The sequence below is a fragment of the Myotis myotis genome, unplaced genomic scaffold, assembly GCF_014108235.1.
Source record: "Myotis myotis isolate mMyoMyo1 unplaced genomic scaffold, mMyoMyo1.p scaffold_m19_p_2, whole genome shotgun sequence".
NCBI classification, from domain to species: Eukaryota; Metazoa; Chordata; class Mammalia; order Chiroptera; family Vespertilionidae; genus Myotis; species Myotis myotis.
The window spans coordinates 69,240,527-69,265,322 of record NW_023416324.1 but is presented as its reverse complement, the minus strand read 5'-3'; the positions used below and the strand labels follow the sequence as shown (position 1 = coordinate 69,265,322).

The 24,796-nt window shown below is 39.1% G+C and overlaps 2 protein-coding genes and 1 pseudogene across 2 annotated transcripts in view; 2 read left to right on the top strand and 1 right to left on the bottom strand.

Moving 5' to 3' along the window:
- The window catches only part of HFM1 (helicase for meiosis 1), a 109,447-nt gene extending 86,810 nt beyond the window's left edge, over positions 1–22,637 (top strand). Inside the window, exons 30-38 of the mRNA XM_036351359.1 lie at positions 3,833–3,913; positions 4,155–4,270; positions 6,302–6,381; positions 7,304–7,407; positions 18,071–18,178; positions 19,718–19,808; positions 21,502–21,610; positions 21,745–21,899; positions 22,568–22,637. Coding sequence (XP_036207252.1) covers positions 3,833–3,913; positions 4,155–4,270; positions 6,302–6,381; positions 7,304–7,407; positions 18,071–18,178; positions 19,718–19,808; positions 21,502–21,610; positions 21,745–21,899; positions 22,568–22,637 — 914 coding nt within the window. The remainder of the gene's footprint in view (positions 1–3,832; positions 3,914–4,154; positions 4,271–6,301; positions 6,382–7,303; positions 7,408–18,070; positions 18,179–19,717; positions 19,809–21,501; positions 21,611–21,744; positions 21,900–22,567) is intronic.
- On the top strand, positions 10,353–10,820 carry LOC118676837 (UPF0729 protein C18orf32 homolog). The gene has a single exon (XM_036351370.1). The coding sequence runs from the start codon at positions 10,381–10,383 to the stop codon at positions 10,609–10,611; it is 231 nt and encodes a 76-aa protein (XP_036207263.1). The 5' UTR covers positions 10,353–10,380; the 3' UTR covers positions 10,612–10,820.
- On the bottom strand, positions 12,294–12,715 carry LOC118677480 (annotated as a pseudogene).
- Positions 22,638–24,796: the final 2,159 nt, after the last annotated feature.

The window sequence follows — 24,796 nt, the reverse complement described above, 5'->3', positions numbered from 1 at the left end:
CTCGATGTCTTTCGGTTGGAGCATTTAGTCCGTTTACATTTAAAGTTATTATTGAAAGGTGCTTGTTTGTAGCCATTTCTTTTTGTGTGGCTGTTTTCTTTCTGACCTTTTTATTTCTTATTTTTACACCAGTCCCTTTAGCATTTCTTGCATTGCTGGCTTGGTGATGATAAACTCCCTTAGCCTTTTTTTGTCTGTGAAGCTTCTTATTTCCCCTTCAATTTTGAATGGTAGCCTTGCTGGATAGAGTATTCTTGGATTCAGTCCTTTGCTTTGCATCACTTTGTAAATTTCTGCCCATTCTTTTCTGGCCTAATGTGTTTCTGTTGAGAAACCATTTGATAATCTAATGGGAGATCCCTTGAATGTAACTTTCCATCTCTCTCTTGCAGCCTTTAAGATTCTCTCTTTGTCCTGAACATTTGCCGTGGTAATTATGATGTGTCTTGGTGTGGGTCTTTTTGGCTTCACCTTGTTTGGGACTCTCTGTGCTTGTGTGATTTTTTTCTTCCCCACCTCTGGGAAGTTTTCTGATATTATTTCTTCAAATAGGTTTTCTAACCCTTGTTCCTCTTTCTGTTGTTCTGGCAGCCCTATTATTCGTATGTTGTTTCGTTTCATGTTGTCCCATAGCTCCCTTAGGCTCTCCTCCTGACTTTTAATTTTTTTTCTCCAATTGCTGTTCAGTTTGGGTGTGTTTTGTTTCCCTGTCTTCTAATTCGCTAATTCGGTCCTCCGCTTCTCCTAGTCTACTGTTGAGACTTTCAATGGTGTTTTTTATTGCAGCTATATCACTCTTCATTTCTTCTTGGTTCTTACATAATTTATTGATTTTTTTCATCTGTTTCTTCTTGCTTCTTGCATAAGTTGTTGATTTTTTCCTCCATCCAGTTTATGCACTCTAGGACCCTTAATCTGAATTCTTTTTCTGTTATGTTTCATGCCTCCGTATCACTTAGCTACTTTTCTGGCGAGTCCTCCTTTTCTTTCCTTTGGGGGTTTCTTTGTCTACCCATGTTTGATCGTACCACCATATCTAGATGTGGAGTTGTTCAGTGGCTGCTCCTTGGGTGGCAGTGGCTCCTCGGGCTGCGGTTGCTCCTCAGGTGGTTGTGGTAGCAGCTGCTCCTCAGTTGGTAACAGCTCCTCTGGTGGGTGCTGTTCACAGTTATGGTGGCTGCTCTGGCTGGTGGGGGGAGGCTTCACACACAGCTGCTGTTCCTCAGACAGAGGGTGTGGTGATCATGAGGCTGCTGTTCCTTGGGTGGGAGCGGGCTACACAAGCAGCTGCTGCTCCTTTGAATTGTTACTTTTAATCTCTTAAGCGGCCTCAGGGCAAGGTGTTTTCCAATAGGGTGTGTCAACTGTCTTCCCCCCTGGCAAGGCAGATGTCTACGTGGCTGTATGAGGGAATGACTGAGCTGAGGAGACTTGGGGTGTCTGCCTTCTGAGCTTTGTCCCCAAGTCCCCAGTGCTGGCTTCTGCTCTCACAGCTCCAGTCCACTTCACCCTCCCTCTGCCAGAGCACAAGGTGGGTGGCTCCACAGGGAATGTTTGTGCCTTGGCCCTTTAAGAGGGTGCCTGAACTTTCAGCTGCCACTCCCTGGCAGACAGCACCCCACTGCTTTTCACAGCTTGATGTTATGTGGGTACCTTCCTCAGTTTGGTGCTCTCTGCTGGGGCGCCCAGCTCCAGGATTAGATCCCAGAATTCTCAGTGGCACCTCCCCCCCTTCACCACAGGCTGAGATATCTCTCTGGGACTTCCGTTCCCCTCTGTGGGTCACATCTCTGCCCCTCCTACCAGTCTCTATGCCAGCTCCACCTTCGGTCCTTGGGTATCAGGGTTCTCTCCTGTGAGTTTTCAGTTGATTATTCAGGAAGCCTTCTCATATTTCAGTTGTAATTTCAGCTTGTTCCTGGGAGCATGACCATGCAGCATCCTCCTACTCTGCTGCCATTTTTAATCCACTCAGCACTTATTTCTAACATCTATTAAATATGTGTGGTGTCCTATCTTCTAGTAGCTATCAGTGATGCCATCAAAATGCCACGAGGTTTGCTTCTTTCCTAGTTCTTCAGGCTTACGTACAAAGCAACAAAAAAGTTTCACCCTTATTCTTACCTCATTCAGGACAAGAAGTGCTGAGTTACTCTATTTAATTCAGGAAAATTAACAAAAGCTTATAGATGGCTCAGTGTTGCTTGTGAAAAGCTGAGTTGCCACTAATAGTGGGACAGGGACTATTATCAGAACTATCTTTTTAAAAATTACATATTAAATGGGTTAATATTGGAAGAAATGTGAAAAATCAGTCTTTTTGTATTGTTTGAAAGGAGAGACTGGTTATAACTTAATTATATTAAATTCATTATAATAGACTAGAGGCCCGGTGCACAAAAATTTGTGCACTCGGGGGGGACAGGAGGGTCCCTCAGCCTGGCCTGTGCCCTCTCGCAGTCTGGAACCCCTTGGGAGATAACGACCTGCTGGCTTAGGCCTGCTCCCGGGTGGCAGAGGGCAGGCCTAATCCCTAGGTGCAGCCCCTGGTTGGGCTCAGGGCAAGGCCGATTGGGGAGTTGGGGTGCCGCCCCCTGTCATGCACAGAGCAGGGCGGATCGGGAGGTTGCAATGCCACCCTCAGTCACGCACAGAGCAGGGCCAATCTGGGGGTTGGGGCGCTGCCCCCTGTCACTCACAGAGCAGGGCCCATCAGGGGGTTGAGGAGCTCCCCCCTGTCACTCACAGATTAGGGCCGATAGGGGAGTTGGGGCACCGCCCCCTGTCACACACAGAGCAGGGCCGATCAGGGAGTTGGGGTGCCGCCACTGTCACACTCAGGGCGGGGCCGATGGGGAGGTTATGGGTCTACTCCATCACACACAGAGCAGGGCCCTTGGGGGAGGAGGGGTTGGGGCGCCATCACTCTCACACTCAGGGCAGAGCCGATGGGGAGGTTATGGCTCTACCCCGTCACACACAGAGCAGGGCCCGTGGGGTGGAGGGGTTGGGGCGCTGCCCCCTGTCACACACAGAGCCGCAGGGCGATCAGGGGGTTTGGGCGCTGCCCCCTGTCACGCTGATCTCGGTGCCTGGAGGCCTCGCGGCTCTGCTGATCCGGGTCCTGGGAGGCATATTACCCTTTTACTATATAGGATAGAGGCCTGGTCCATGGGTGGGGGCTGGCTGGTTTGCCCTGAAGGGTGTCCTGGATCAGGGTGGGGGTCCCCACTGGGGTGCCTGGCCAGCCTGGATGAGGGGATGATGGCTGTTTGCAGCTGGTCACACACCCTTCACGGTGGGGGTCCCCACTGGGTTGCCTGGCCAGTCTGGGTGAGGGGCTGATGGCTGTTTTCAGGCTGGGACTGAAGCTCCCAACTGCTTCTTTTTTTCTTTTTTCTTTTTTTTATTCTGGGCCAGCTTTAGCTCTGGCTCCAGCTCTGAGGCCTCTGCTGCTGAAAGAAGGTATCTGGTTTGTTTAGGTTCTATAATCAAAACAATGTATAACTCCAGCTCTGAGATCCCAGCTAGCTGAAAGCTGGTTTCTGGGGTTTTGTTTAGCTTCTATATTTGTTACAATGTTTCTTAAACTGCAGGCTCAGAGGCCGGCAAGGCAGGCGGGGAACTTTGGAGTCCTCCGTCACTGAAGCAAGCAAGCCTCATGTTAGTTTCAAGCTGCCTGGCTTCTGGCCGCCATCTTGGCTGGTAGTTAATTTGCATATCTCACTGATTAGCCAATGGGAAGGGTAGCAGTCATACGCCAATTACCATGTTTCTCCTTTATTAGATAGGATATAGTAAAAATTGGTTTGTTTATCTTATATTAATTTAGGAATGACTACCTGCAAAAAACCTGGGAACCGAGAATGTAATCATCACTGTAAAAATAAACAGACTTGTGGACATGACTGCTGTGAGTTCCATAACCCAAGTTTATTTCAAGTTTTAAAAATTGAAAGGTTTTTGATAAATAGTAATTACATCCTAATTATTTATGTGTGATATTTACACGATGCATTTTGCAACAAATAGTTTTCTTTCTCTTGTGGGCAACTTGAAAAAGTAAATATTAGATTAGAAATTTTAAAGAAATTTGGCTTTCTATGAACAATACCTGAAGTTTAATCTAAAGAATCTTTAATTTTTTTTCATAGGTAAAACTGGAGTTGCACAGAAGTCAGAAATGAAAGAGTCAGCAATTTCTTCATATTTATCTGATTTAAGAAACAGAAATGCTTTTTCATCTCTTCCTCCAGTTAAACGTCTCAAGGTTATTTTTCATAACATTTATCCCTTATTCTGTAAATAAATGTATATGAATATTCCTTTACTGAGTATCAATTAAGTAGGTAGCCACAGTGTACTTGAGGGCCTGACTAGGAATATGACCATTATTCATAACACTGTTTTTAAAGGAAAAGGTATTATAGTTCTTAATAATCAATCTGTAAGTACACTTTTGGGACATATTTACTGACTCTTCCCTCATTAGTTTTTTGGGTTTGTTTAGTTTTGTTTTGAGAAAGGAGGGATATGCAGCTTGGCTTGGTTCAATAATTAAGACTAGACACTCTTGCCCTTTTCTGGCTCAGTCTTTGCTGTACTGGGCTGGGAAGTGTGAGTTAATTTTGATTTATGCACCTAGATGAGTACTGAGCAAGAGCCTCCCTTCCAAATAATGAAGAAATGGGAGTTCCTACTGTTGAATAGGCTAGTCACTAGCACACTTATTCTAAGCCTAAGTCATCATAGCCAGGGCAAAATAATGGGTCAGGCCACAAAATAACCACGTCAAGAAGATGGCTGTTTCTTTTCTAGAGCTTGTATAAGAATGAAGATCCTAAATCCTGAGGGTAAATCAAGGGGAATATTGGGAAACAGGGAGAGGCATGCAGTTTGAAATGACTACCATCTGAGAGAATTTTTTAGCTGCTCATGTTTTTCCTTTCTTTCATATTTATTCCATATTAGTTTTTTTTTCCTTTCCATAGTATTGAGCACCAAAAATATGCCAAGCACTATAATAGGTGCTAAGATACAGTGGTGAATAAGACAGTTTTAGCCCTAGTTCTCATAGAGCTTACAGTTGAGTGAAGGAGATAGCTAAGTAAATAGGCTTTTCCAGTATAGTATTATAGGTGATTCTGTGGCAGAAGTGTAGGATAACTTGCACTTAGATAGAAAGTGTATTCACTTCACACTTTATAGGTCAGGAAAAGATTCCTAATAATCATGATTGAGACCTAAGGGATATATTGGCATAAGCAAAGTATGAAGAGGTGGGCACCAGGATGGTGGTAGAGAGGGACAGAAAAATATTCTATATGTAGAGAATATGCAGTGTTTCAGAGTTGAGAAAGAGATAGAGATCTCTTCAGTTAGAAAATTGAAGTAATACAATATGTCTGGACTTCAGTTATAAGTGGTGGGGGGAGTGGAGAGAGATGAAGCTGGAAAAGTAAGTAGAAGCTAGATCATAAACATCTGTTTGCTATTTTAAGGATTTGGACTTTATCCTGAAAGTACTGGGTAGTCACTGAAGGACTTTAATCAGTGACATGATCAGAATTGCATTTGGTAAAGTTTATTATGTATGCAATGTAGAGAATGGATTAGTGAATGATACAAAAGGAATGTAAGGATTCATTAGGTGGGTTTTACAATAATGCAAGCAAGATGATTGCCTAGTCTAGTGTAGTGGCAAGTAGCAACACAGAGAAGTATAAAATATTTTCCATAGATAGAATCAACTAGCTTGGTACTTAAATGGTTATGAGGGGTGACAGAGGAGTAGTTAAAGATAATGACCAACTTTCTGGCTCGAGCAACTGGGAAAAAATGTAGGGCCTCATTGGGGTAGGAACTCCGAAGGAAAAGCAAGCTTGGAGGTGTAGAGACACTATAAGTTCAATTTGGGAAATAGTGAATTTAGAGGCCTGCAATATGTCTAGCTAAAGTTGTTTTACAGACAGCCAGACAAAACTGTTTGAAAATTAGGAGAGAGCTAAGCTAAAAATATATATTTGAGAGTCATTCACATGTAGTTAATCATTAAAGCTACGGGAGTAGATGAAATCTTTGATTGAGAATGTGTAGAGTGAGAATAATATCTAGTAAAGAACCTTGAAGAATATCTACATTTAAGAAGGGCCTAAGAAGGAAATATGATTTGAGAACTAGCCTAAGTTCATAATTCATTAGTTTTTGGTCTTTATGTACCAGCAGGAATTTTACTATTTGGCTCATTTGTTAAAAGGTATTGATGTGAAATTGGTAGCCAAACTTTTTTTTTCATTAATAGATGCAAATGAATAAATCTCAAAGTGTGGACCTTAAGGAGTTTGGTTTTACTCCAAAAGCTTCTCTTCCTAGTATATCAAGGTAAAATATTCATCATAAACTCTGTGTTCCTCCAAGTAGTCATTTACCCAGAGAAGGGTGGTCACTAGCTACTTTCAAATCATGGTAATAATTTGGTTACATAAGGTAATGACATCATAAGAGTTACATTATCTTTCAGACCCTAAACTTACTTAGAACTCTACTGTTAAAGAATACTTTAACATTCATTGAATAATCTCTTCCCTCAGAAACTACCCATCCTATATGTCATTCTATCAGGCTCTCTCTGCTTTCTAAATTTGACAGGTGATGAGTATAGTTTAAAAAGAGAATTCATGTTTGTGTACAAAGTCTAACCTTTTCCATTTAGAGGTCCACTGTATACTAATAATACCTCAGATTTATAATAAAATACTTTATAATTAAAAATTTTTACTTTTATATATTATGTCTTTTGCCCTTAACATAAGGTATTTTTATTCCATTGTAGAGGTGAAATAACTGAAGCTCGTATTCCTAGTTAATAAGTCAGCATCCTTTACCTATGTTTTGATGCCTAGATGGCAATACTATATGTCATTTCCCATTCGGATAAGGGAATTTTATATGCAGGGATGATATTTAATATACTTAACTCATGCAGAACAGATGCCAACACTACTTCAAGAGATCCTATCTTTTCTATCTAACAGAAAGTAGCATTAGCAACAGATTTTTAAGGCTATACATAGATAGCAGATAGTCTACATATTTGGGGCATATAAAGATGACTAAGTATCTCTTGATTCTATTAAAACCTGTTTTTTACCCTTTACTATCCAGGCTGCTACAGTTTATCATAGAAATGTTGAGTGAATGAACCATCCCTTTTTTTTCCTTTATATGAATAAGTATTTTTCAGAGTCAGATTAATTTCATTATTTTCTTTAGAATTTTTACAGTTTTATTTATCTTTATAAAGGTCAGAATATTTAAACACACCTGAATTATCTATACTGGAGCAGAGGGATCAGCATGAAATCTGTGCAAATGTTCAACAAGAACCATCTGATTATCAAGATAAAGGTAAATTACCATTGATATTGACTTGAGAGAGAATATGATTTCTCATTATTTTGGATTAACAAATAATGTTATTGAAAAATCTGGGGACCCAGCGGTCCCCCGACGCTGTCCAAGAGAAGGGGACCCAGCGGTCCCCCGACGCTGTCCGGGAGAAGGCGACCTAGTGGTCCCCCGACACTGTTCAAGAGAAGGGGACCCAGCGGTCCCCCGACGCTGTCCAAGAGAAGGGGACCCAGCGGTCCCCCGACGCTGTTCAAGAGAAGGCGATCCAGAGGTCCCCTGACGCTGTTCAAGAGAAGGGGACCCAGCGGTCCCCCGACGCTGTCCAAGAGAAGGGGACCCAGCGGTCCCCCGACGCTGTCCGGGAGAAGGCGACCTAGTGGTCCCCCAACACTGTTCAAGAGAAGGGGACCCAGCGGTCCCCCAACGCTGTTCAAGAGAAGGGGACCCAGCGGTCCCCCGACGCTGTTCAAGAGAAGGCGACTCAGTGGTCCCCCCGACGCTGTCTGGGAGGTGGCGACCCAGCTGTTCCCCTACACAGTCTAGGAGGCGGCGACCCAGAGCTCCCCCAACACTACCCAGAGCCCGGTTCCCAGGTTATGAAGGCATTTTGGGGCCCCGGAGCTCGAGCCAGGCAAGGTTCAAGTGAAAACCCCTCTCTGGAGCCCTATTCTAGGTCCAGCTTCTGCAGCAGAAGCTGGGGAAAGGAAAGGGTGGTGTGGGTTGTTCTTGGTTTCCCCTCCCCAACCCCATGTTAAATGTTTGCAAGCACAAATCTAAAATTGTAACAAAAGAATCGAATTTCCTTAATAAAGAATTGAATTACAAAAAAAAGAAAGAAAAAAAAAAAGAAAAATCAACATCTGAAATCATTATGGTTATAAATTTGGCAACATTTTTCTCTTGGGTTATTGAACCAATTTTAAATTCTTTGGATCTGTTATTTCAGATGGTCTTACTATATCTGTCTTAGAATTAAAAAAAAAAAATCTTCCCTATATAGTGTTGACTATTTTTATTTAAAGATACTATGAGGAAAAGCTGAGGAAATAAGGGATCTTTGAGTACAGAAGGTATTAAAATGCTGAACTATTACTTTTACATATCTTTAGAATTATTTAAAATAATGTTGTTTATAAAATTAGTCCAATTTTACAAATTGACCATGTGACCTTGGGAAAATTATTTCTTTGGGCCTTACCTTTAAAATTAAGAGATTAAAATAGGTGACCTTTAATATCTCTAAAACCTATGACTCTTACAATTTCTGTGATATATCTATATATATAAAAGCCTAAGCAGCCCACCAATATCTATGACACACACTGATCACCAGGGAACAGACACTCAACACAGGAGCTGCCAAGCTGCAGTGACTTGGCAGCTGCGGTTCTCGGGTAACACCCAGAATCAGAGAGGAAGGAGCCCGATTCTGGGGTGCGCCACCCAAGAACCACCCTCTCACAACCTGGGACCCCTCAGAGGATATCAGAGAGCCAGTTTCAGCTGATCCCCACAGGCCAGGCCAAGGGACCCCACAGGTGCACAAATTCGTGCACCCAGCCTCTAGTAAGAATATAATCTAATTTATAGGATATAGCTGGTGTGTAATCTAGGTTTGCCTTTTATCTGTGTTTGTCATTCAATTAATGAGATAATGCATATACATTTTTTTAATATTGTGATTGGCTCATCATTAGTCTGGATCCTGCCATTAAGAGCATCATATTGGGTCATATTTAATAACCAGTCTGTTAAAATGTGTGAGAAATAATCCTGGCCATAGAGTTGTTTTTTCAGTAACTATATGTAGAAATGATAAGCGTGGGGTTTTCTGAAAATAATTTCATGTGTGTATCTATTGAACCATACCAAAAGGTCTTGGTATCTATTGCCACACTTTTCTTTAAGCTGTCATTATGCTTCTTCTAACCCTAATTTAAGATCTTAAGTAAGCAAGGGCTGGAGTACCCACAACTTCTTATGACACCATGATAGCCATTAGGCCCAATATAAGATTAAGAAGAATCCCCTGATCTCACCTAGAGGATCAGAGCATTTTTCCAATTGTTCAAAGCCTGAATGTCACTACAACATGCTTAGAAGGTATAAGATTTTCAACCCTCTTATTTTTATCTCTCTTCAACCTATAACTTACTCCTTGTACTACATAGCAGAGTTTATCCTTCCCTGTACTTACTTTTACTAGTATGTTGTTTTCACAGAGTTTTTCTACTTTTATTTCTTTTCTGCCCACTATTCCAAATCCAATTTATATATGATATAAAAGTCTCATCATGATACTTTAACCTCCAATGAAAACTGTGTTGCTTAATGCTACCCCCCTTTTTTGGATTTTAAAATTTATTTTAAAAAATAAACTTTAAAAACAAGAGAGCAGAAAACATCAGTGGTTGCCTGGGAATAGGGAAAAGGGTATGTGGGAATATTTGGGGTGATGGAACTACTTGCTTACACAACCAACAGATTGAACATTAAGGATGCTTTTACTGGGTGTAAATAACTCAATTTTTTAAAAAAGATTAAAAGGATAAGAGCCAAAAATTTACCCAATGTGAAAAAATACAGAGCTTATGGTTTTCTCTTATGGATAATAAAAAGTTATCGTGGGTGTAAAGAAAGGAACAGTAAATGAGATATCTTCAATATACAAAAGATTCTAAAATGTTTAAGAAGAATATGCTTATGCAGAGGTAATAATTTCTTTTTAAATTTATGATTTGACTTGAAATTTTTCTCTAGGGATAAAAATGCTAGAAATGCTTATTTTTAAATTTCACAAAGGTGTCACAGGTAATAAGGAAGGCATTAGAATAATAGAGGGTTCTAAAATTTGATCTACAGAGCATTTACTGCAAAAATACATACAACTTTTGAGGTCCCTCCCTCCGGAAGTGCAGACATTTCCATTTGGGCTTGGTGGTTGCGGCTCAGGAGCTCCCACCTGGGACAATGGTGTGCATTCCTTGTATCATCATTCCAGTTCTGCTCTGGATCTACAAAAAGTTCCTGGAGCCATACATATACCCTCTGATTTCCCCCTTTGTTAGTTGCATATGGCCTAGAAAAGCTGTGCAAGAATCCAATGACACAAGCAAAGGCAAAATAGACTATAAGGGTGCAGACATAAATGGATTACCAACATCAGGATCGACAGAAATCTCTGATAAAAAGAAAGACTAAAGGCATTAACCCAGGAACCTCCTTGTTTTCAAAATCGACCTAATAATGTGAAGCACCTTCTTTGTAATTGTCTCTGACCTTTTTCTCTTAGAACTCGGGGTGGATGGTTTAGATGTTTGCCTGATACTGATCAGGAAACACATGGTATTTATATTTAGAATGTATTTGGTTATAGTTAATGATCTCATTCCCGAGTTCCTTTTTCATTAACATAGCTTTAATAGTATGAATGAATAGGAGGTGTGTGCCAGTAGACATTGTTACTAAAGCAGTACCTAAACATCCTTGGGCTTCTAGCTTCTGTTCAGGCTCTTTGAATTTGAGTGGAGTGTGTTTTCACTATGAAACAGTACAGTGAGACTGTGCAGTGAAATAAATTAAAGGGAGTGTTTGTAGGTGATAATGACTTGAAACATAAAGTTATAATTACTGCCCAACACAATGGAACCCCTTATCTGCTCGAGTAGAAATTACAGGTTATTGCTCCGAAGAAAATAGCAAAGACAAGATTTTGAGGAAATTTCTTTGGGAAAAATGGAACAGTTTTTACATAAATGTCTAACGTATATTATAAAATTCTCATCTTTGTTGCATTCCTTATATTCCTACAGAATGTATTAAATATTCAATTTAGCGTGTGGTTGGGGTTTGGCTTTTTCTTTTTCTTTTTTTCTAAGTTTAAATATTTCTTAAAAGGAACATTTTTTCACTATATCAGAAAGCAGAATTATAATAGCGTGCTGGCATCTGGACAGTTCTGAGACAACAATGTATTATTTTTTAAAGTATATTGTATCAGTTATTATTGTTGCATAACAAGACACTGTAAAACTTAGTGGTTTTCAACAACAGTGACATGGCTGGACAGTTCTTTGCTGGTCTGGGCTTCTATATGTTCTTTCACTCCTGGGCTGCTTCACTTTAGGGACTTATAAATGTTCAGAGGTGATGAACCATATCTTTATATTCTATTTACTTATTCTCTCTGAGGCAGGGAATGTTTAGAAGAGACTTCTGCCTTTGAGTCCCCAATGAAGTCCTGGGTCCTAACCAAGGCTCTGTTCAACTCTGTGTGAGCAAGTCAGTGATTCACCCTGGTCTTCATTTGATAGAAATCAGTAGGTTTCAAGTGTTATGCCCCAACCCACCTGAGGGATAAGATAAATTCCCTTTAGCAACTAAATTCAGTTGATTAGTTTGTTATTTAAAGTATAAAAACTATTTTACAAAAATAGCAGATGTTCACAGTAAAACAGTGCAATGGAAAGTTAAAAAAAATACAACTTTTAATTAAAAAACTTTTAAGTTCAAGATGCAGTATTTAGACAAATATTCAAATTTTCTTGAAATACAAAAATGTAAATGTAACATACTACATATAATGTAACAAAATGTAACATAAACTACATTGAGCTAAAACTGAATGTAGTTGCTTTTACATAACTGGTATTTAGAAGCTCTTTGAATTCTATCCCTAAATGAAAGTTAAGCAGAATTGTCTTTGGCTGTACAGACAGCTCTCTCTTCATGCCCTCCAACTACATTGTGGGCCTGACAACTTTCCTTCTGGACATTTATGGTGTAGGTGCATCAGGCCCTGCATCCCAGGAAGGAGCACAGTGTCTTTGAAGCCTCTGAAAGGTGAGGAGACTAAAGACTGGGCTAATCCAGGATCCTCCTCACTAGGTGGACTTCAAAAGAATTTTTTTTGGGATGTAGGATTCTGCTTTATCATCACTTTCATCAACATTGTTATCCCCCTCCTCTTCTTCTTCTCTCTTCTACTTAAGTATTTTTAGATATATACTGGCTGGTATCTTCTTTGGTAATATGTCTGCAAGAAACTGGAAAGTTTCTGATTCTTCTGCAGTATTTAATAAATCATTGTAAGTGCTTTCTTTTCTTTTCCACTGCCATGTCTGTAGGAATAGGTGGCTAGATATTGAACAAAGTGTTCCATAGTGTTAGCCATGAGCATGAGTGCTTCCTGTTTGATTCTGGACACCTCGGGCGAGCTCTTCATGATGACCCAGATGCAGGACAGGGGCAGTGATAGGAGGCACTTCTCCTGTCACTTGTCTCTGCCCATGACCACATCCGCCATCTTTCTGCCCCTCTCCTGCAGTGACTACCCCCTCTTTTGAAAGAAGGATCTATATAGTATACTAGAGGTCTGGTGCATGAAATTCGTGCACGGGGAGGAGGGAGGTGTCCCTCAGCCCAGGCTGCACCCTCTCCAATCTGGGACATCCCTCTCATAGTCCAGGACTGCTGGCTCCCAACCACTCACCTGCCTGCCTGCCTGATTGCCCCTAACTGCTTCTGCCTGCCAGCCTGATCACCCCTAACTACTCCCCTGCCAGCATGATCAATGCCTAACTGCTCCTCTGCTGGCCTGATTGTCCCTAACTGCCCTCTCCTGCAGGCCTGGTCGCCCCCAACTGCCCTCCCCTGCAGGCCTGGTCCCCCCAACTGCCCTGCCCTACTGGCCATCATGTGTGTTAGAGTGATGGTCAATTTGCATATTACTCTTTTATTAGATAGTATTCTAGCTCTGCCATTTAGTAGTTGTGTAACCTTTCATACTATACTTACCCGTTTTTCTTGATACCCTCATCTGATTATATTTTAGCATTAAATGAGATAATGTATGTAAAACTCTTACCATAGTATTTGGTACTATTATTACTAAGAATAATGTAAACTATACTTTTTTATTTTATTTTATTTTATTTTATTGATTTTTTACAGAGAGGAAGGGAGAGAGAGAGTTAGAAACATCGATGAGAGAGGAACGTCGATCAGCTGCCTCCCGCACATCTCCCACTGGGGATGTGCCCGCAACCCAGGTACATGCCCTTGACCGGAATCGAACCTGGGACCCTTCAGTCCGCAGGCCGACGCTCTATCCACTGAGCCAAACCGGTTTCGGCTAAACTACACTTTTCATACATTAGCCTTTGGTGACAAAACATACTGTAAATCTATTCCAATATTGCTCTTAGAAATGTTTTTAGAAAAACACAGCAAGTTTTATTATCTGTATTCCAATTTCCAAAAGGGAAGAAGAAAAATGCCAGAAATTTTATGAGAAAGCATGTTGAATCATAACATTTTAATTTCTCATTTTACCGTGAAAGAAGCCAAGAACTTTGAGAGTTTAAATGACTTGTCCAAAATCACATCTAATTAATGGCAGAACCAGAAATAGAATCCATATCTTTTGATTCCCAGTTCAGCGCCATTTCTATAAATTGAAATTGACTTTTAGTTATCTGTGAGAATTAAAAATTGAGCCAATAATATATGAACTCTTTCAACTTTCCACCCCACAACTCTATAATTCTTTGTCTCCGCACCCATCATTAACTTTCTATTTGTCTTAAAAAAGAATGATCTTTTCTTCTATTCAGGGTTTATCTTTCCACTGGCAATCGTAATCTTTCCAATCCTGTCTTACTTGGGACTTAAAGACCATTTATCCCTCTCTTTTCCCCCCCATTTTTACAAGCTCTCTTCCCTATTGTCTCTTTCTCTTTAGCATATAAATATGCTCAAATCTCTTTTCTCTTCAGCTCCATGTCCCCAACTAACTAGTTATGGCCTTTTTGACTTCTAGAAATTCTATTCAAAAAAAGGAAACCAATTATCTCATGTAAGCTAAGTCCAGACAGGTTATCTGGCTTTAATTTTTCTAGATCCAGGCATTCAAATGATTCCATCATGCCTCTGGTTTTCACTCATTTATTTAGATATCCTGGTTATTAATTGGCTTTATTTTTTAAGTGGGATTTCTCACATGGTAATATGCCCCCAGCTCACATTTTCCCAGTTTAACAGCTTCAGTAGAAAAATGCAGTGTTCCCTATTAGCTTTCGCAGACCAGAGTTCATCCCAATTGGCCTCATTTGAGTGTTGTGTTCATTCTTTAAGCCAGGAGTGGGAAACCCTTTTTTTTTTTTTTTTTTTTTTTTTTTTTTTTTTTTGCCAAGGGCCATTGGGATATTTTTAACATCATTCGAGGGCCATACAAAATTATCAACTTACAAATTAGCCCACTATATTTGGTCAAATGTTTAATTAACTCACCCCTAATCCCTTGGCAGGGCCAGACCAAATTTCTCAGGCCTTATATGGTCCTCAGCCTAGATGTTCCCCACCCCTGCTTTAAGTATTCCCTGTACCCTGAAGACTGGGCCATGTGTTCCACCCACTGTGGCACTGGGGAAGCCAGAGTGCAATGAATGACATCCTCACCAGCCTCACATGGAATGTTGGAGGCAGTTTCCTCAAAGAACAAGATACTCCTACTAAAAGACAAGCATGCCAGGCAGATTAAAAACAGAATCAGTAGTCTTTATACTCTCTATCTCTTTCTTTCCCATTGAAACAAAAATTTTGAAAGAGCAATTTATACTCACTGTCCTCACTTCTTTACCTCCTTATCACTCTTCACTCACTAAAATTTGAGTTCTCCATCACTCCTTTGAAACTGCTTTTTCTCAGACCATTTAGTGACCTCCTACATGCTGAATTCAATGAACTCCTTTCACCTTTCATTTTCTTTGAGCTTTGTAGTATTTGACACTCTGTCTTGTCCTTCCTTTTGGAAATCTCTCCTTTGGTTTCGATTAAACCGCTCAAAATTGGGTCTCCTGCTACTTCTTCAACTGCTCGGGCTTTTCTTTCCGTTGATGTTGCAAAAGGATCCTTTTTGTTTGTTTGTTTCCTCTCACTTTATAAAGCTTTCTTAGGCAATGTCACCTAAGCCCATGTCTTCAATTACTACCTATCTTTGGATGATTTCTAAATCTATACTCCCATATAGATCTTCCTGTCTAGCCCCTGACCCATTTATGCATCACCTTTCTAGACATATCCACCTAAAAGTTAACATGTCAGCATCTGAATTCTTTCTTTCTGTTTTCTCTATACCTCACTCTGCTCCTTTTCATTTTTCCTTAGCTGAGTGAAAGAACTCTCTTATTTTCCAAGCTGCTAAAAGGCAGAAAAGAGTCAGCCTAAATATCTTACCTCACATGTAATTAATCACCAAGTCCTATGTATTTTACCACCTAAACATCTCTATATCTATTTTTTCCTCTCTGTTTCTTCTGCTGTTACTCTAATTTAAATATTCATTGTCTTTCACTTATTGCAGTGGCTTTCTTAACTTTTTTTCTTTGCTTCCAATCTCATCCTCTAATTCATACTATTCCAGGTGACCTAATAGGCATACCTGATCATGTAAGCTTCTTGCTAAAATATGTTTAATATTCATTGCCTATAAGAAAAATAAAGTAAATTTCTTAACATGTCAAACAAGCTTCAACACAATCTCACACTTAACTGCCTATGCAATCTCAGTGGGCCCTGCCTTCTCCTTCTACTTTGTGTTCCATAAAATCTGAAAACATACAGTTTTCCAAGCACTCTCTTATCTCTCATACTGTTATGCTTTTCACATGCTGTTCTCCCTTCATGGAATATCTTGACTTTCCTTCTTGCCCTGCTCCATAGTCACAAAATTCTATCAAGTTCAAATTCCAATGTTACCATCTTACCATGTTACTATCTGAAAGGTGGTTACTCTGACTGCCATTGTAAGTTTAGGTCCTATTCCCTATGCACTTTGTACCTAGTTCTATTTTTAGGACATATTATATTGTGAATGTGTACCAATGTACAAAATAATGTGAACTGTAGTTGTAGGTGAAGTTTAAGGACAAAGTAGAATAATGTGAACTGTAGTTGTAGGTGCAGTTGAAGGACAAAATAGGATTTGGAAAGGTGAAGAAGAAGATAGAAGATCTTTAAAATGAAGGAAACTTAGCAGTGATTGGAGCAAGCTTATACTGGCTTGTGAGAGATTATTATTAAAATTTTGGGAATCTTTCAACTATTATTAGAAGTTTAATTATATATAAACTTTCAATTAAATAAAAAATATTAAAAACAAAGGCTATAAGTACTCAAAAGTAATCAGATCCTACTTATTCTACTACGTTTTATTGTCTGTGTTCTTGAGATTCTTTACATCTATATTTGTATCTATATAATGAAAATATTATACAATAGGGTGCTATTAGCCTTTCTTTTCAACTTTGCATTCAGTGATGTTATGTTGATACCTTAAAATCAACCAAAGTGTAAGTATTTATACCATGGAAATCAGCAAACACACAAATCAAGACTTGGTTTATTGTTTTGTTTGTTGTTTAGACTTAAAAAGGTGATGTAGAAAATGTTAATAGTACAAATTAAATTTAGAAGTGTATTGTGTCTGTAGCCATTACATTGTGAATAGCACAAAAAAAACTGAGGGAGTATTCATCTAGTATTTGAAAAATATAATCCAATTCAGCAAACAAGTTGCTTGAGTCAGTGGATGAATGGGTAAAGTCCCAACATATGTCTTTGTTATTTAACTTTTATCCTATTTGTTAACGTCAACAAAAATATCAAACAACATTCATGTGAGAATTACATTCACTTGTCAATTGCAACCATAGATGTAAAAGTTTGGCAAAATTCAATGAAAACATTCAGTGAGAATCAATTAGATATATGGAACTTATAATAAAGCATGCTGTATATTTTATTATTTGCAAATTTTGTGTGCTGCATATCCTTTGCTTATAATAAATATATATAATACATAAAACAAACAATATGTATGTATATTCATACTTTTTGGAGAAGCAGTCATTAAACAATTATTAGCACACTGGCATGGAAAACTGCACAAGAGAAGTCATTTAGTCCCCATAACAATCTTGTAGATATTATTATCATTCCACAGAGGAGAAAACTAGGCTCAGCGGGTTTAAGTTTCTTGTCTAAGATCATACAACTAGTAAATGAGGAAGGTGGAATTTTCACCCAGGTAGTCTGGCTCTAAGCCCAGCCTTCAAACAATGTAAAGCACTAAAGATTTTTTAGCAGGAGAAAAATTAAGATATATTTTGGATAAATATATTTCATAAAAATACTAAAAATTAACTTGTAGGGAGAAGAGCTGAAGGGAGGAAGACCATTTTCCAATAATAACTCTAGCTTGGAGTGGGGTTATTCTCATATAGGAATTAAGATGGAAATTTTATTCAATCTACAAGAATCCATTAAAAATTAAAGTCAGCTCAACTATCAGTGTGTGTAATTGAGTGAATAGAATTGGTTAAACAGTATTCAATAATGCTTGACCCAATGCTTTTGAAAGCTATTCAAGACCTCTGTTTTATACTTAAAAGGTATGTTTGATAGATCAGTAGATGATATGCTTATGGTTTAGAAAGTACCCATACTCTTTTCTCCATACCCATGGCAGATTTTTCTAGCTGGATCTATTCTACAACTTTAAATGAGAAAGCTCCTCAAGCAGTGCTGTTTAACAGAAATCTTAATGCATCTGGAAACCAGAATTTGATAGATGTGGATAAAAACAACTCTCCATTTTCAGAAGTTTTGAATGTGAACTTCGAATTGGAAAATGAAGTTTGGGATGATTTTGATGATGAAAACTTAATGGAAGTTACTAGCTTTTCAGCTGATAACACAAAAACATCAGGTAAAATTGTATGTTAGCATGAAATAACTTCTTGAGATATTCTTTGAATGTTTTTCAGTTCAGCCTCTGGGACTAATTTTTTTTGTCTTTTTTTATTTGTTTGCTTAATTAGCTTTGGTTTGTTAAGATTATAATTTTTAGCAGAACTGAAAATTCGACCCTTCCACAGATAGCATTTCCTCCTCCTGAGGACAAGGGTCAAGGTCCTTCCATGAGGATAGTATACAAATAAGCTTTTTCTATTATGTTATTCCCCTATCTAGTTAAAGACCCTATTCAAATTCAGATTGTTTATTCAATTTTTTCTCATAAAACAAACTATCCAGCTCTCCATTCTAAGATCGCACATGGTCTGCTAATATTTGGGACAAAAATATTTCCTTTCTAAAAGTATTCATCTGCTAGCCAAGAAAATAAAGATAACTTTTATTTATAGGAGAACTATTAACTTTATCAGGTACAAATAAATAGGAAAGGATTTATTTCTTTGCATTAAATATTGTATTTAAGTCACATTCAATCCAAAAATAATGGGATTTAGTTCCTTGAGTTACTGGCAGACTTACTCCTGTTCACTAAAACAGTGAAGTGGAAATCTTGGTAAGTGTATGACATGACAGTGAGATGATGACAGTCTCTCCCATGATGGCTGCAAGAAGGGAAATCATTTCCTCAGAATTATAGTTTACTTTTAATGTATCCACCCCAGTCCTATTTTCAAAAAGGCTTTCTTAAGGAAGCAAATAGAAGTTGAAATATTGTTTCAGGGTTCTAAGAATTACCTAAAGAGCTAATACTCCTTTCAGAAGGAATAGGATTTGACCACCTTCACAACGTAGACCAGAAAAATCTCCAGCATGGGATCAGTAGGCACAATTTCCTATATTACAAGACAACTACTGGTCCCTACCTCAAAATTAAAAGCACTGTCTACTGTAAGTTAAGAAGCAATTTATACTGATCATTCAAGACAGCCTAATCCTATGAGGCATAGCTTTGACACTGGGAAAATCAATTACAATATGTTTCCCTGTGTATAGAAACATTTTAATTATCTTAATTACATGTAGACCATTGAAAATATTGAATGAACTTTAATTTGATCATTTACATGAATTAAAAATCTATAATAATAAAAGCATAATATGCTAATTAGACCAGACAGCCAAACGACCTTCCGAACCTCCTTCTGGATGAAGCCAGGGCTGCGAGGGCCAAGAGGCAAGCCGCCATGGCTGTGAGGGCCAAGCCTCTTGTATGAATTTTGTGCATCGGGCCTTTAGTAAGTAAATAATAGTGACTTAGAGACCTTTTAATATAGTGACTAATAAGCTACCCTACATATTTCATGGTTTTACTCTCTTATTTTTGTTCCCTTATTTAGCTATGCAAATGAAATTTTATTATTGAGAAGAATTATGCATTCCTTCCTTAGCCAGGTCATACTTGTTGTATAAAGTGAGCCCTTTTAGATCTTGTGAAAAGCTCCATTCAGCTGTTTCCTGGCATTTTATTTCAAAATGTTATCTCTTTATATAGGATTTGGAAACACTTTGAGTTCAATTACCAGGGAACATGAACTATGCCTCCAAGAGTCAGAGAGCAAATTCCAAAGAGAAATGTCAAACAGGCAAGTTTTAGAACTTGGATTTGGAATACAAGTTTGTACAACTTTTTACAATTTTATATTCTCCTGACATGTAATTGGAGATGGGCATCAAGTCTTAAGATGTCAGAGAAGCTGTAAAGTATTACCCAAACTAAATCCTCTTAATCTTAGAGCTGTGTTTTTCAAAGTGCTGTTGTCAGACCACTTGCATCAGAATCACCTAGGGCAGTGGTTCTCAACCTATGGGTCGCGACCCCTTTGGTGGTCGAACGACCCTTTCACAGGGGTCGCCTAAGACCATCCTGCATATCAGATATTTACATTATGATTCATAACAGTAGCAACATTACAGTTATGAAGTAGCAACAAAAATAATTTTATGGTTGGGTCACAACATGAGGAACTGTATTTAAAGGGCCAGAAGGTTGAGAATCACTGACCTAGGGGGTGATGTTTAAAATGCACACTCCTGGGCCCCACACTAAACTTTCTGAATCGTGGTCTCTGGGGCTAGAGCCCAGGAATCTTCATTTTTTACAAGACTTGAAAGCTAAATAGGAGTTCAATAAGGCATTGCAAGTAGAAGAAGCATATGCAAGGGATAAGGTTTTAAAAGGCATCCTTATGCTCAAGGATCAATAAAGTGTGGTCTGACCACAGCATTAAGGCTGAGATTGCTGAGGTCTGATGTGAAAAACCTTAAATGCCATATTAGGCACCATATTAGGAGTCTGTAGGCATCTTATAGGTACAGACTCAACCTGACTTCAGGACTTGGTGAGTCAAAGCCAACTGTAGAGTATTCCATCTAAAGAGAGAAACCACTACTCAGCTCCAGCGAGTTGTTGCTATGCAGGAAATGGGTGTCTAGTATTATCAAATATTCTAGTTTAAAAAAATAAAATGCTAGGCATCTAAAATGTTATGTGATATCTCCTGACTTGTAATTTTGACAACTAATTTTAAAAATGTGATAATCTCTAGTGCCCTCCTCCAAAAGTAATAATTATAATGTCTGTAGTTTGGATGTAGCCTAGAGGCCTCTAGTTTTTTACCTCCATAGTAGGCAGTAAGGTATCACCTAAGATTGTTAAGCACAGGATAAACAGTTTGATTACAAAAAAAATCATCGTAGGGATTTGTAGAATGATATGTATTTCCTTATTGTCTGTTCCTCTACTAACTGTAACTCCCTGAAGATTTCCTTACCACTTTATTCTCAGATCCTAGTACAATATCTGAGATATGGAAGCAAATAACAGGTGTTTTTTAATGAATGAATTGAATACAGAAGATTAAAGGTGAATTCTACTATAAAGTTATACATAGGAAGATAACTAGAAATGTCTGTCCACACAGAGACCAGAATAAGGAAAGGAGGTTAAAAGGGAGACCTAGAAAAGATTTACAGATTGCTAGATGAAAGACAATTAAGCATGAGACCCAATTTTTTAAAGAAAATAGTTGAGTGATTATTTCAGTTGCTCTTTAAAATAGTATTCTTATCTAATTTGGAATATCTAAGTTGTTGTTTGTCCAAAGGAAAGGAGATACACCAAGTCTCCATGAGTCTTAAGAAACAGGGCATCAATCTTTATGGTGACAAATATGGTAAACTTTAATCATATTCTCCAAAGAATTATTGATCTCTAAGTTGGAATGATTTGTTTATCTTATTTGACATATTTTACAAATAATTAACTTTGATTTTTAGTTTTGTTTCATCACAAGAGGAGCCAGATATTTATTTATTAAATTCTGCTACATCCAAGTTTGGCGCATCCTCAGTGACATTTCCTCAACAAGATGAAAATACAAATATTGTAAGAAGCACTTTTTATTTTACTTTTATTTGGGGAAAATACTTTTTTAAAGTGTTACATTGTTTTTCTTTTAAATTCTATTTGAATAGTTAAACTTTCAATGATGGCTGTTTTATTTAAAACTCAAAATATAGGTCCATTTACAAAAAGAAAAACAACAAAATCTGTCACCAGTGATTGAAAGGCTATACTTTCCTCACTCTGAAAAAAGATCAAATTCTTCAAGTTATGTCAAGAAAGTGGATTTCTTTGTTAGAAACAGTGAATGTAAAAACAAAATTGATTTAAGGTAAGAGCCCTTTAAAGACATACCAAGAAATACCAATAACAATTTTTTACAGAGAAATTCAGCATTCTTTTTCCTTGATTATTTTATGTACTTAAAGACATTGAAATTTTAGATCCCTGGTGAGCTAACCTTCTCATGGGGATGTAAAGTACAGCATAGGAAATATAGTCAATAATATTGTAGTAACTAACATACATACATACATACATACATACATAAATAAGAAATCCAAATGAGATCAGCTAATATTTCAAAAGTTCAAGTTATATTTTAGCCAACCAGTTCTTTCATAATTCTACATGTTCAATGGGGGGAAAGCTACATTAAGTCTAATAAATGACCCACTGCTGCTCATTTTTATGAGTAACTCTGTAGCAATTTCCCCCACCTCTTGAATAGTCAAAGTCATAGATGTATTGATTAACTGACATTATTTTCTAATATGTTTAAAGATATATCTAAGGAACTTATCTGACAGTTTATGAAGTTTAATTTTCCACCACAAGACTTCCCACAAGGTTATGCATATTGAAGTTCACTTGACATATTAAGCTTTCAGCAATCTTCAAGTTTATTCATTTTGTATTTATTACATTATTTATTGTGTATTTTAAAATAAATTGTGTTACAATAATAGTTATATTTACATTTGCTTTTTTTCCCCCCAGTAGGTACCATCCTGATGATAAAGCTGACGAAATGAAGTCTTTTCTGGGAATATTTGATGGTATTTTCTAAAAACAAAAATAAGACAGTGCTCTTTATATTAATAAGACAAATTACAAAGATACCTAATTAGAAAGGATGCTTTTTTGTTTTTAAAAGTAGATAATAATTGTTCAGATTTATTTCTCTTGGATTTGATCAGTTTTGTTGAAATTTTCACAACAAAATATTTGGACTTATTTATTTTCCTATTATATTGTAACTTTAGGAAAAGTACTTTTACAGTGGCTTTGTTTCAGTAAACTGATAATTAAATTTTACTTAGAAATAATTATGTTTAATTAGATATTTTGAATTATGACAAGAACCAGTTTAAAATTTTAGTTTTATATTTTTTTAAGAAAAAAGGTATTCTGTTAAAGCAAAATAATGCTAGTTAGTGAATCTTCTAAATTATTCACCAATGTTGTTTTGTCTTACTAAAGATTTTTACAAATCCAGTAGCTATCTGAATCTGTTATTTAACTTCAAGCAATAAATGAAACATTAGTCAAATTAGATTATTGTCTTCTTTTAGCTTGTTTTTCAGTTAGTGAACTTGTAAAACTTTATGTTGGCTTTTACTATAACAAAAGGTATTTCCCATTATTTTCAATGAATTATATCTCAATTTTATGTATTGACTAGAGGCCCGGTGCACAAATTCGTGCACGGATGGCGTCCAGCCAGCCTGTCCCAATGGGGGCCAATCGGGGCTGGGCCAGCATGGAGGGGGGCGCAGGAGGTCATCCAGGGGGGGCACCACGGGAGATTGGCCAGCCGGCCCTGCCCCTGATGGGAGGGGGGGCAATCAGGGGCAGGGCCAGCCAGAGGGAGGCGCCGTGGGAGGTTGGGGGTGCCAATTGGAGCCCCAATTGAGCCATTTGGCTGCTGCAGTGCACGTCATAGTGACCGGTCGTTCTGATTGTTCCATTGTTCCGGTCGCTTGGCTTTTATAGATGGATGGATAGATAGATAGATAGATAGATAGATAGATAGATAGATAGATAGATAGATAGACAGTATATAGGCACACTATGCAATAGTTATTATCTAATTTATTTATAGATACAACTAGAAGCCTGGTGCACAAAATTCATGCACAGTGGGGGAGGTCCCCTCAGCCCAGCCTGCAACCTCTCCAATCAGGACCCCTTGGGGGATGTCCGACTGCCCAATCAGGGATTGTGCCTAAACTGACAGTCAGACATTCCTCTCACAATCCAGGACCGCTGGCTCCTAACTGCTCACCTGCCTGCCTGCCTGATCGTCCCTAACTGCCTCTGCCTGATCACCTCTAACGCCCCCCCCCCCCGCCAGCCTGGTCGCCCCCATCTGCCCCCCCCCCCCGGCAACCTGGTTGCCCCAAACTCCCCTCCCCCCCCACCAGCCTGGTTGCCCCTAACTGCCTCCACCTGCCAGCATAGTCGCCCCCTACTGCCCCCCCCCACCGGCCTGATCATCTCCAACAGCCCCCCTCTGCTGGCCTAGTCGCCCTTAACTGCCCCTTTCTGCTGACTTGGTCGCCCCTAACTGCCCCCCCCCCCCCGCTGGCCTAGTCGCCCCCAACTGCCCCCCTGCCAACCTGGTTGCCCCAAATTGCCCTCCCTGCTGGCCTGGTCACCCCAACTGCCCCCCTGCCAGCCTGGTTTCCCCCTCACTGCCCCCCTCTGCTGGCCTGGTTGCCCCCAACTGTCCCCCCTGCTGACATGGTCGCCCCCAACTGCCCCCGCCCGCTCACCTAGTTGCCCCCAACTGCCCCTCCATGCTGGCTTGGTCACCCCTCACAGCCCCCATGCTGGCCTGGTCGCCCCTCACTGCCCCCCTCTGCCAGCCTGGTCACCCCTCACTGCCCCCCCTCTCCCCCACACCAGCCTGGAATTGGAATCATACAGGGCTTGTTTGAAAACAGACTGCTGGGCACCATACCCAGAGCTTCTGATTCAGTAGGTCTGGAGAGGGACCCAAAATTTGGCTTTCTAACAAGTCCCCAGCTGATACTGATACTGATACTGCTGATTCAGGGATCACATTTTGGAAATCACTGCAATAGAGGTTTGAAGAGCTGTGGGAGTTCATAGGAGAGAGAACACAATCCTGGTCCTGTGGTCAGGAAAGCCCTTATAGAGAAGTTCAAATTTGAGTTGAGCCTTGAAAGATGAATAAGAAAGATCTGATGGACAAATATATGA